Here is a 13,389-nt window from a genome sequence, read left to right on the forward strand (position 1 = left end):
TCCCTCATCAGCTGACACCCAAGGGAGGGTTGAGGCAGAAGGAGAGCAGGTGGAACAGGTAGAACCACTGGCAGGTAATGATCGGGAAGAGACTCCACCCATTCTTCCATTTATATGACAATACACCTGACCCAACAGGTGGATCTGTTTACCAGTAGTACACAGCGACATCATGTTGGATGCCTACTGGGTCGGGTAGATTTTATTTACTCTGTAGTACTACTATGAATGTTTGAGTTTGATTGTACATGAGGAACCCAACCGAAAAACATTATTATGAATACGTGGCAATAAGAAATTCAGAGTTGAGGCTCACATGGTAATATTAAAGGCTTATCAAAGCTTAAGATACTGAGTCATGGCTATATTGACTCATTCATCCTATGACAATATGTATTAATACAAAATTGTCATTAACCTGTAAAACCTGTATATTTTACAGATTCATATATAATTACCTAACCTTTTTTCTGGAAATAGGTATGCAATTCAGTACTTCCTACAGTAAAGAGACAATTATGAGGCTGTGAGAAAAATAATCTCTGAAAAGAACTTTTTGGATGTTTACATAATTACTCAATAATCAATATATAAATGAAATACCAAATTACAACTATTGTCTAAGGATCTACAGATAGATGGTGTGGTATGATGTCTGGATTATAAAACTACTTGAGGCAAATTTGTCATATTGGGCTATGTAAATCAAATTGACATCGTTTCCAGAAACCGGATTTTAATTGAGGGTGACATATCAGTTCCTTTATAGGAAGAAAATCAGGGAATATGATTTTCTGTAAATCAAGTGTTACTCATATCGTACCAAATAAACTGCCCACTTACCTCTCAATATGATAATGTGTCACCCAAACAGATTATTTACGTATTAAACAACAAACAGAAGAGGATCATACATGTAATTACTGTATATTAACATCAAGAGCAGAAAAGGTGAATGAATGGAAAGCTCCAGATGACATTTTGCACCTTCAAACGGCTATAATCACCTGACACAGGGCGTGGACTGTTTTTGACCATGTTTTATTCTTCTTTAGTACAGTACTGTTAAAAGTTAGTTTCAACATGTTCAATTGTGAGATGGATTTTTTTTCAGCTGAGGTCAACAGACAAAGCAAAGCTATAGAAGCAGTTGCCAAGGTTACCACAACGACAATGCTGAGATTTTCCAAAAAAAAGAAAAGACAACCTAGAACTTGATTTTAGAAACGTATGGTGCCACCATACATTAATTGTTTGTAAAGCCTTTCCATTACTTATTCATTTATTTTTTTACTCACTTGATTTCAATGTTTATTTTATGCGAGACAAATCATAGTTATCTCTAGGTACAAACTGCACCTCAAAAAAAGAAAAATATAATGAAAAAAGAAGAATCAGATTAAAACGAAAGGAAAGCTTGTTTGTTTGTTTCATTCATATTCATTCCAACAGCGTCGTCTGCTTCGGAGCTGCTGCAATGTGATATTTGATTATGGTTACAGTCCTGGATGATGCGGTGTGGAATTTATTGGGAGCTTCTAATCAACCCACTGAATGGGGGGTGTCATTGCCGACAATGCTCTTATAGGGCAGGGAAGGACAGAAGGCACAGCAGTGGTGCCTCAGAAGGAAAAGACACTGTGCACCCTTGAGTGGGCACTTTTATCTGGAATGACAAATTACAAGTTAAGGTAAGTGTGGAGGGCGTCATTTTATTAAGCGGTTGCAATAAATAGTGAAAGTTGTTGGGCAAAAACAGCTATTTATGTAGAATCTCGAGAATGGGGTTTTAGGGAGGAATGGGGTTGAACTTCTGTATGGACAAGTTGTCTTCCTGTTGGGGTTCAGGTTTACTGTCGGTATACCAGAAAATGTTCATGTATTGATTTGCTCGTTAAACGCTAACAAACTGCCTGACAATGGCCATGTGTAAAACAGAGCCAACAGCCAATCACATCACATGGGTTTAATCTGTATTATGTAAGTGTCTGCAACAATCAACTCCAGTTTTATGTGAAGAAAACAGTGAATGAAGAAATGGTTGGGAGTCCCTTTTCAGGAGAGGTTTTCGCTCCTTTCTCTGCACCAGAACACCCCTCAAGATGAGAGTGGTTCAGTCCGGCTCTACAGCAGCACTCTGTGACAGAGATCTGGTTGGATGACACCAAAAAGTATGGGGACTAGGGAATGATCTGAGAACAGATGTAGAATGAGGGTCTAACAGATCCTGCCAAGTGTCTTCTGTAAAGTTTGGGACAATACACTTAAATTTCTCTTGGTTCTCTGTAGATGCTGGGTGTGTTTATGAGTTAGGTGTGTATGTACGCACGTGTCTGTGTGTCAGTATGTACTGTATGTCTTTACGAGGGCTGTGAGCCCAGCAGTCTCTCGATAGCGGCGTTGATGTCTCCTCCAGTAGCAATGAGGGCCTGAAGGTTGGCCTCGCGGTTGATGAAGCCCATGGCGGTCAGCTGATCCAACTGGGACTGGAACCGCACTTCTGGGGTCTGGGTCTACGGAGGGAACATAAATGGAATAAAAATTTTTTTTTAAAAACATACAGGTGGGAAAGATGTAATATCCGTGCATGTATCCGTGTACCGTTGCACTTCCACCTCCACCTCCTCCTCCTCCAGCAAACATCTGGAGCATCTGTTGCATCAGCTGTTGCTGGGCGGCGTTTGTTCCTGCACTGCTTGGTGAGGAGGCCGGGTTCTCTGTTGGCATGCCCCCACCTGTGGGTATGCCTGGAATTAAGCCAGGAATTAAACCAGGAAATCCACCAGGAAATCCGCTAGGAAATCCACCAGAAATTCCGCCAGGAAATCCACCTGGAGCTCCGCCAGGAACTCCGCCAGGAACTCCGCCAGGAACTCCACCAGGAACTCCACCAGGAACTCCACCAGGAACTCCACCAGGAACTCCACCAGGAACTCCACCCGTCATCAAACTAAGCCAAAAGAAAAAACAGAAGAGTTGGAAAAAATGTACCAGAAAAAACAATATCTGTATATCTGTCTGTTAGAACATACCCGGGCATGAGGCCTGGTGCTTCCGTCTGCAGTGTCTGGAGACCCTGTTGGATCTGCATGAGAGCTTGCATGGCGCGGGGATTGGTCATCACTGACAGGGCTTCTGGGTTCTGCATCTGTAACCAACCGGAGTGTGTAGCAATTAACTAACCAAACGTTCAACCAGGCAGTCTATTAAATGCAACAAAAAAAAAGGGCACATCTAAGCCAAATGTCCAGATGGAATTTTGATAAAAATTTATGAGAAAATGACTTTCAGTTTGTCAAAAGAAAAAAATCTTAACTCAAATCTCAAACCAATGTGTATGATTCTTGAGAGAAAAATGTTCAGCATGTGCAGATAAATATCCGTGCCAAGTTTCAGATAATCTATACCAAAGCTTGTTATTGCAGTATATATAAAATCAGTGCCATTCTTTATTTAATTTCATGAGGACCCTCCTTACGTTTTACTGGGGAAAATAACTTAACACAGGACCGAGTTATCTGATTAAAATGGGTGCGGTACCTGCTGCAGAAAAATGGGCAACTGAGATCTGAACTGGTCCTGCAGCTGTGGGTTTCCAGCAAACAAGGGGTTATTCATCAAAACCTGTTAGAGAGAGAAAGAGAGACAGTTATGGTAATGTGTCATTCAACATCTGAGTTGGTGTTAAATTATATATTATATGTAGCTGACAAAATGTAGAATAACAAAAATCCCCGTATTTCATGTTACTGTTTGTGCAGCAGTCCACTGGAAGGATTTTCTGGTTTGGTGTACAGTCATCATTGTTTGTTAGCACCTAATAAGTCAGGGCTGTGTGTTTTTTCTTACAATTTGCTGCAAATGAGCTTAACAGACAATCCCCTCTGTTGAGTACGCAATAACTAGCTGGGCGTATCTGCCTAATGCACAACAGGCTTGAACCTATTTACATTTCATTACAAACTACAGAGTTCAACAGAATAAATAGATTCAATATGTGGTACACAATCTGAATAACAATGAGTTCTGAAGCAAGCTTTAGATCCAAATAACCAGGATTTGTACTTTAATATGACTACATCCTGTGTTTTCTGTACAGTGTATGAACAGTACCTGTGTTTGTGTGCACACATATTTGTGTTTCATACCTGTGAGGCCAACTCTGGGTTTTGAGACAGTGACTGCATCATACTGCGCATGTATGGAGCAGACAGCATGTTCTGCATCAGCTGAGGGTTTTCCGAGATCTGCTGCATTAAACTCTGCATGCCTGGGCTGTTAAACATCCCTGCAACACACAGAAAAGAAAGGAGTATATTTATCTATATGCATATACAGCCGAGTAAATAAACGACTTAGCAAGCAGGCGTATTGAGAACCACAACCTGCTCTGTCTTACCATTGCCCAGACTACCAGGATTGATGCCCAGAGGATTGGACACACTGGGATTGGTGCCTCCAGTGGTGCTCGTGCTTCCTGTGGGGGCTCCGCCACTCTCAGAGGGGTTAGAGGAATTTGGTGGCCCCCATGGATTGGGCAGGGGCTCCCGGTTCTCTGTCCGTGACGGCTGGGCACCAGAGTCAGAATTCCCACCTAGAGCTGAGAACGGGTTGTTTCCAAACTACAGAGAAAGAGATTAGACACATTTGAAAATACAGAACAGTCAGAATATAGTTAGCCACATAACGCTGGCAAGTAAAACCAGATAAAGGTTGTAAAAAAAGTAAGAAAGCAAATGCCAAAGAGGAATAACCCAACACAAACAAACAAGGATTTGATCAGTAACAATTCATCCCAGATACCTGTTCCCTGGCAGCGCTGAACATGGGCTCCTGGATGTCTGTGTACATCCTCCGCAAGGCATTGTAACCTCCTGGGATGCTCTCCAAGTTGCTCAGAGCCCGGTCCTGGTTACGCATCATTTCTTGCATCATGGCTGGGTTCCTGGCTAGTTCCATGGTCTTGGAGTTGAGATAAAAGGAGAGGGGATGCAAGTCAGTTTTAGTTCATTCTAAACTACTGTAGTCATTCGAGTGCCCACAAACTAAGCCCCATTCAGCCCCTCTCCATTTCCTTTACCTGTCTCATAAGCTCGGGGTTGTTGAGCATGTGGGAGATCTCAGGGTTGCGTTCCATTAGCGTTTGCATCTGAGGGTTAGCCATGATCATCTGTCTCATCAGGTCTGGGTTGGACATCATATTCTGCACCAACGGGTTCTCCATGATCTGAGACAGCATCTCTGGGTTGGACATGAGCTGCCTCTGCATCTGTTGCTGCAGCTCCATAAAGTTAGCTGAGCCCATGCCCAGTCCAGACAGACCGGAAAGGTCACCAAAACCAGCTGAGGGATCAGATGGGTGAGTGAGGGTCATAAACGTTACCTTTGTGGAGCTGAACTGATAATGGGTGTTTGAAGGAAAATAGTTACATACAGGTAGACTCACTCATTATGTTGGGCGTCTGTGTGGGTGGTGCGGCAGGGTCAGTGGAGCCTGCTGTGGAGGAGGGGTTTGTACCTGGACTAGAGGTGGAGGTGTTGCCTGCTTGAGTAGAGGTTGAGCTGGAGGCTGATGTGCTACCGCCATCTCCTGCCCTATAGAGATAATTTGTCGGTGTATTAGAAATTCTGTACTTATGTAAACTGATAGTATTTACACATTATTGACACATGTGCTTGAATGATAATTTAGCCATACTTATGTGCTGTCTTTATGACCAGGTGAACAGTCAGGCCATCCTTGATGCCGTGTTGGCTGAGGCTGTCGCCATCCTTCAAGATCTTCCCTGCAAAAATCAGAACCAACTGGTCCTGTTTGGCTTTAAACCGCCTCGAGATCTCTTCTTTAAACTAAAAGACAGCAAGAAATGAAGAGAGATTAGATCCAAAATGAGGCAGGAGGGAAAGAACAAGGAAATGAAAAGGATAATATCAAGAATAAGATGGTTCAATGTCATTAGAGCTGCTCAAATCTGTGAATGTTCTGCTGCAACCTTCAGGCCTTAAATTCCAATTTATAAGTCCTCTGTACCTATTAGCAGTGGTCTAAACCCTCCCAATCTGCCAAATCACAGTTACTCTTTGAGTATTGTGTGGAGCATAATTTGCACAGAAAATAGTCTAATCATGAAGGAAGCAGCCGACTTGTTACATCTTTCATTTTCACAGTGAATAAAAAGGGTATTTTATGTTTACACTGCACTCCAATGAATTATGCGTAGTGACGATAGGACCATATAGTCAAGTTTGAACATTTATAGCTGAAACAGATGGTATAGAATAGATCCACCAACCAAACACATGATCGATGTATTTCACAAGAGGACGAATGGCCCATTAGTGTTCTTATCTTTGCATCTAATCTTTCTTAATTTGAGGGATTTAGTGTTATTATATTTTTTACCACAAACAAAATAATGCTGTTATTCGCATCAGTCCTCAGCTTTAACAATTTATGAAACCATGAAGCCACATGTAACGCCAGATAAAGATGGCAACACACACTTGGAAGAGAGGGATCCAAGTCCAATGTTTCAACCTGAAACCTACGTGAATATATAACCACGAAACACACACAACCAGACAAACATGGCTCCCACGTGAACCTACATGGAGTGCATAGTTTCCCTGCAACACGTCGCCAAGCCAACACTGGCTCTGGGAATCGTGTATATTCCCTAGAAAGCTGAATGACTCAGTGGCAGCAGTGAGAATGTTCTAGAGGGATAGCAAGCCTTTAGCATCTTGCAACGCTCTCGAGCTGAAATAGGAAATGAAAGCGATTTAACATATCCCCCTCCAGCCAAAACCCACGTTCATGGTCCCTGGCCACTATTGCTTGAACGCAGCCCGTCAGCTGACACTTGTTTGGCTCCAGTTTCGAGAGCTAACGTCGGCTTAGCTCGCGAGCAGAGTTAGCTAACTAAGCTAGCTAACTGTTACCGTTAGCTGGCTAGCCGGTTAGCCGTTTCAAATAATAGCGTGGTCATATCTCTCTTCTGGGTGTCAATAACGTTAATAATACCGAGCAGTTGTTTCACCAAGCAGTAATACGTCTACTACACACAGCCGCTTTGATTTCACAAACTATCAGTTCGCCGGTAAGAGTGACGACGAGTGCCAACTCGGCTAGCTAGCTTCCTAGCTGAAGTTGTGGGCATGACGTGAGAGCCGAGCCGCTCAAGCAGCTCCACACACGAGAAAAAGGACCAACCTCAGTGACAGACGCATCTTCTGCGATGGCGATTTCTTCTTTGTCTTTCGGGGTTTTTACTGTGACCTTGATAATAGTTCCCTCCGATGCTTCGGGTTTATTATTGTTGTTATTACCAGGATCTGCGGCGCCTTGGTCAGCCATCTTTATTCCGCCGATGGAACAGCTCGGGTCTGGCGTCAGCTTCCGGATCATAAGAGGTCAAACCTCTTTCCAGAACGAATCTCAGGAGTTCCCATGACTGCTGCCTGGTCAACTCAAGCACAAGGCAGAAGATGGGTTTTTATTTAGTTAAAACCGGGTTATGTAATATTTGATATAGAAGCTGCCACCTGGGAGGTGGATCAAGATCAGGTGGTCTTGCATATTATTGTGATGGACATTTTCAGAACTTACTGGCAGTTAATAGAATATTGTTTTTGCTTAATTACTTAATACAAAATAGAATTGACAGATTAATCAATAATGATAAGAATCCTTACTTGCAGCCTCAACGTAAAGTTAATTGTTGTATATATATCCTCAAGAATACCCCCCCAAAAAAGAAGGAGAGCAACAGATCTAAATGGTAACGTATATGTGCTTTTACCATTTATTTTATGTATGAAAATAATATGAATTCAAACTAATTAAAAGTGTAATTATTATTATTATTATTATTTATTATACTGTATACACACAGCAATTAGAGCACATGTTCACTCAAAGGTTTTCTTATATTTGAGTAAAGAAATTCTAATCTAATTCACCCATGAGCAAGTATGAAAAACTAGAGGGCAATGATTCATATCCAGTGTTGATCTGTTATTCCCACACTCACAGTTCTTACTGAATCAGAGGAGAAAAAAAGTCCTCTTTTTACATTTTGATCAGTTGCTTTGAGACAAGTATTACTCTATCTGCATCTGTTGAGTGAATGCAAGCAGTGACTGTCTAATTCATATTACAGGTTTAGTTTTGATCAACTAATAAACCGTAGTAAGTGCTAACCACAGATGGGAATGTCTGTTTTGTTACCTAAACAAATGGCCCTGTTTGCTGTGTTTCTTTAGTTATTAATGCATCTCATAATGCTTGCAGGATATAGTCAGGCTCCCTCCTCTGGGTTTAGGGGGACTTTAGGAGGGGATCAAACCTGCAACTGGTCAGAGTCCTGGGGGAGTCAAAAGCTGATTTTATATTAGACGTTTAATAATGGTGAGAATTTAGAAGTAATGATGTAAATCCAGCCTGTTTGACGGATGCTGACCTGTTCGGGGGTCATCTGGTGGGACCCCCACTATTTCCCGGGGGGTTGGGCCAAAGGTGCCAGCAACAGTTTATTTTACACATGCTTAGCCTGACATTGTGTCCTCTTTTGTTTTCCCTGACCATTTTTTACTTGATCATTCTTTCACCCATATTTATCCAGAGAGACTTCACAGAAAACAAGGCCTTTCTGGAAAAAAATGCATGCAGATTTGAAATCCACCGAGTACAACTATAATCTAATGTTTTGGCCACAGGTAACTCGACTGGAGTAGTTGGGCTTTAAATCCATTGCTCAATGCCCTCTCGGTGGGGATAACTTCTCCGGCCTTTAGGCCACCACTGCCTGTAGTATCTGCCCTTTTACATACATTCTCTTCAGACTGAGAGACTGAAACATGTCCTCACGTATGCTCACATATACCGACAGAATATTCAACAATCTCTCACATTACTTATAATTCCTGATCCTTGATGTTACAACACAATACTCCAATTTAAATTGTGGTAATTACCTTGACTTTTTGGAAACTAAATGTTCATAGTGTGTCATGTTTTGTATGTTAATCTTTTATCTTTTGAAGACAACGTTTGAAAAGTTCTCTTATTGTGATTGAGTGTGTGTTAGACAAAAAAAAGCCTTATTGTCTGTAAAGTTAATCTCAGGATATAATATATTTATATTATATTTGATCTTAATTAAGACAATCCTAGGAGAGGTAGAGAGACACTGCCACTATAGAGCGCTCTCTCTATATGTGTCCCTCCACATTGCCACTGTGTGACAGCACTGAAAGAAAAGTGTTTGTTTCAGCATGTTGCTTTGACATAGACAGTCCTGCATACCTATGCATATCCCCAATTCTAGAGCACACCATTTACCAAAAAAAAGAAAAGAAAAAAGAAAAGAAACATGGACCACCCCCCCTTTTCCAAGGCCTCACAAACCCCACACAGACACACACTCAAATGTACAGGGTCACATGCACTGTGACCCCTACGGTGCTTCATTCATTTGCATCCCACACAGGGCGACTAATTGCGGCAAAGCATTTTGCTTTCATCGACAGAAAAACGAGGGGGCAACTTTTTGGTTGTAGTATTGTCTGTGACTCTCTCTCTCTCTCTTTCCCCCTAAGTGAGCAACAGCTCTCCCTCTCTCTCTTCCCCTCCACCCGTTTCTATCTTTACCTCAGGAAGGTGGTCAGTAGAGTGGGTGTATTTCCAGAAAAAAGGTAAGGGATCAAATTTCAGTGTTTTTTTGTGTGTATCCTAGAGCAAGACATTTTCCCATATGAAGACTACGGTTGGTCAAAGGCTGACAGAATCAGATAAAACCTCATTACAGCTGAACAAGCACTGGTGGACAACAACAACAAACTGCAACGTCATAGCTTTCTCTGTGATTTTGCTTTGCATCTGTTCAACTAATTGTGATGGTTCCACTAAAAAAGAGGTAAATAATGTATGTTGGATTACAATTTTGTTGAGTATGTTATTTACAAATCAAAGGGTTCGAGCAACTGCAAATGTGCTTGTTATATGCTCATATATGGAGTCAAATTTCTTGGTTAGATGTTTGTTTAATATTTTTGTGGTTGTCCTTATTGTGAAATGGCTTTATGATTGGCTGGAATCACATGTGGTTTTCAAACCTGAAACTAGATTGTCCATTTGGATTTCCAAAAGGACAATCATGTTTCACTATAACATCCCTTTTTGATAATGGATCCTTTGCAAAGTGTTGGCAGAATTTGAGTGAACATATTTAGTACTGATATCTTTTTAGGGACGTCCTTGTACATTTATAGAGCCACAAATTGTAATGTGTACAGTGTTTATTTCACCAATTCTACCTCAAATATACCTCTTAAATTGCAGGTTTTAAGACAGTAGTATTTGTATACGTGCCAAATGTCTTATATTTGACAGGAAGAACCGTAAATGTGTGTGAATGTTTTTTTGCAGTAGATTAATGGCAAAATATGATGTTACAATATCTGTAGTACTCTCTGGATTTACCTCCCACGATTTCCCCCTACTACATTGCAGTTGCTCTGCGGCAGCCCCATTATCTCAGCTCAAGATGTACAGCTTCATGGGAGGGGGCCTTTTCTGTGCGATTGTTGGTAATATCCTGTTGGTGGTCTCCACTGCAACTGACTACTGGATGCAGTACCGTCTGTCTGGAAACTATGCCCACCAGGGTCTGTGGAGGTACTGTATGTCCAACAAGTGCTACATGCAGACTGACAGCATAGGTAAGGACCATCAGAATGTCTTTCAAAACCATGAACCCCTTGCTAACTATTTCAAAATCTGTATATTTTTTAACACCTGCTAATGCAAGAGACATGCCTTCTTTTAAAGTGAGAGAAATTATATCTGATGCCATATACTGCTACATCTAGTGTAGGTCTTTTATTTAGATTTAAAAATCTATGATACGTTTGAAAAGTCCTTGATAATGATGACAAATCTAATGATTTCGAACTGCTTCCTTCTAGCTTACTGGAATGCCACCAGGGCCTTCATGATCCTCTCAGGGATGTCGTGCTTTGCAGGCATCATCGCTGGCATCATGTCCTTCTCTCACTTCTCCTCCTTTGAAAGGTTCAACCGCTCTTTTGCTGCAGGAATCATGTTTTTTGTCTCCAGTGAGTCTTGCTACCTCTGAATTGATGCACATACACGTAACTTTAACTTAATCATAACTGACATGTACTGCCCTGTGACTTGTTCCCCCTTTTAGCTTTCTTTGTTCTGTTGGGTATGGCCATTTATACTGGAGTGACAATCAACTTCCTGGGGAAGCGCTTCGGTGACTGGCGCTTCTCCTGGTCCTACATACTGGGCTGGGTGGCCATGCTCATGAACTTCTTTGCAGGTGAGAAAGGACAAATCCTGGGGGTCAATCTTTTTCCAGACATAAACCCCATTGTTATTGACAGTTGTCAAAGAGCTCAGAAGAAGCAATAACCACAGAAGTTACTAACAAATATTCTAAGAAAGAATTTTTTGTACTGCTTATTTTGAGCTGATGTCTAGTCCCATTGATACTGACACATATTCAAAGCCAGATTGTTTAACAATTGTAAGTAGATCTATTCAATTAAATTGTGTTATCCCTACATCACCAAAGACATTGGCTCTGTCCGTTGCAGGTATTTTCTACATATGTGCCTACAGAATGTGTGAATGCAGGAGAGGAAATGGCCCACGCTAGAGGGAGACAGACCGTTTGTTTAAAAAAAGAAAGAACAATGCCCCTCTGGATTGAGGACAAACAGAGGGCATCAATGACTGATCTACTGAGGAGATGACGTTGGATGCTGCTCCTGGAGGCCTTTGACTGTCTACTGAAGTCATGATCTTGCAATATGGATTTATTATTAGATATAGTCATGACTAGTCTAATGATGATTGCAAAGAGGAACAAAATAAACCCAATCATGAGTCTAATTATTGTAACAGGATATTGGTATAATTAACTTTCTTATTGTAATTTGGCACATTCAATAAAGCTGATACTTAAACGTTAGTGTGGTTTTTACAGCTATACTAAAACACCACCAGAAGATGGCAGCACTAAACCATTCCACTTAGATTTGATCATGGATGTAGGCATCGCAATACAGGTTGAATCAGGATCAAATATCAGATAAGAATGCAGATTGTTGAGAATCCTCGATCATTTATCTACAGTCATTGGAGCAATTTCAGTGTCATAGAAGGCCGAAGCAGTTTCAGAAAATGCTTCACAGTTGTAGGTCTACTATATTGTGGGAAGGTATGTAATGTTGAAATATTAGTCTACACAGCAGAGAACAATACCTCAAAGGAACACAGTGCGTGAATTTATCTCTGGATTCCCCCTAAAGCTATTTGATTGGCTTCCCCTTTAGTACTTTGTTGAGACAAGGATTCCCCCAAACTATGTACGTTCTTTATTAGGTTGTTGTTTGCAGGAAAAGGGCTTTGACTCTGGCAGCCAAGCATGATCTTCCACAACATGTTTATTGACATCACCTGAGTGCACTCAAGTACAGCCAGCACATGGAAAAGTGATGTTTTGGTCTGCATGTGTGTGCAGAACAGGCTGCAGTACAGAGAGGAAAACCTGAAAAGACGATCACGTCCCTGGACCGGGGGAACCAGGGTGGGGTCTCCAGCCTCTGATTGTTTCCCTGCCTCATGTCTCTAATATCGGCTTCCTCCTTTTTCTTGGTACTCGTCCATTCCTCTCCATCAGCTGGGAGGACAGGGTCAGGAGCTGCTGGGGTAATGAATGCTTTGGCTACCCGGTGACGCAGAAACAATGAGAGAAATGTAAACAGTCACTGGACAGATCCCTTGATCCAAGTTTCCATACTTGGTCCCTGTGGCTGCTGTGAAGAGATAAGCTCTGTAATATTGTGTGCTTTTCTCTAGATTCTTTCATAACCCTGCTTTAAAGCTTTCACTGAGGCCAGGTCTTAGCCTGTGGGATAACTTGGCAAATGTTCATGTTTTAGCAAAGCAACTAAATTATTAATAATATGAGTTTACTGCAGAACTACAATGGGAGGTTTTAACAATTGAGGAAGTGATGATGGTGGAGGTATTTTCATTCATCTGCCCCTTCAGGCATAAAGTAAATTGTGAGCAATCTGTGACATTTTAGCACTGGGAGTACTTTGAGTGTGTTTTTGTCAGGGATTATAGTAACAGATTGAAAAGTATTAATAGTTTCCAGATCAAAGTCCTGGTATTTTCATCAGCTCAGAAAAGCACATTGTAAAACTATCTTTAAAAGAATTGGATAGCATTGTAGGTGCTAAAATACATGTTTAAGACTGAATATAAGCTTGTAAAATATTGCAACAAGACAGAATTTTCTGATAAAATCGCTCACGTGTTACCAACAGAAACTGTCTAGACCACATGTG

General features: G+C 41.3%; 2 protein-coding genes across 2 annotated transcripts; one reads left to right on the forward strand and one right to left on the reverse strand.

The window, feature by feature from the left end:
• Positions 1 to 1,025: 1,025 nt before the first annotated feature.
• On the reverse strand, positions 1,026 to 7,408 carry LOC306748764 (ubiquilin-4-like; the record flags this gene model as incomplete). Its single annotated transcript, XM_079231974.1, has 11 exons — positions 1,026 to 2,513; positions 2,602 to 2,950; positions 3,033 to 3,148; positions 3,541 to 3,624; positions 4,149 to 4,288; positions 4,400 to 4,622; positions 4,804 to 4,962; positions 5,081 to 5,343; positions 5,447 to 5,595; positions 5,699 to 5,850; positions 7,214 to 7,408. The coding sequence occupies 11 exons, from the start codon at positions 7,406 to 7,408 to the stop codon at positions 2,361 to 2,363; spliced, it is 1,983 nt and encodes a 660-aa protein (XP_079088100.1). The 3' UTR covers positions 1,026 to 2,360.
• A 3,139-nt stretch (positions 7,409 to 10,547) lies between these two features.
• On the forward strand, positions 10,548 to 11,687 carry LOC306748769 (lens fiber membrane intrinsic protein-like; the record flags this gene model as incomplete). Its single annotated transcript, XM_079231979.1, has 4 exons — positions 10,548 to 10,722; positions 10,969 to 11,118; positions 11,214 to 11,348; positions 11,626 to 11,687. 4 exons carry the CDS (start codon positions 10,548 to 10,550, stop codon positions 11,685 to 11,687), a joined length of 522 nt encoding a protein of 173 aa, XP_079088105.1.
• Positions 11,688 to 13,389: the final 1,702 nt, after the last annotated feature.

This window comes from Taurulus bubalis (assembly GCF_910589615.1).
Source record: "Taurulus bubalis genome assembly, chromosome: 16".
In the NCBI taxonomy this organism is placed as follows: domain Eukaryota; kingdom Metazoa; phylum Chordata; class Actinopteri; order Perciformes; family Cottidae; genus Taurulus; species Taurulus bubalis.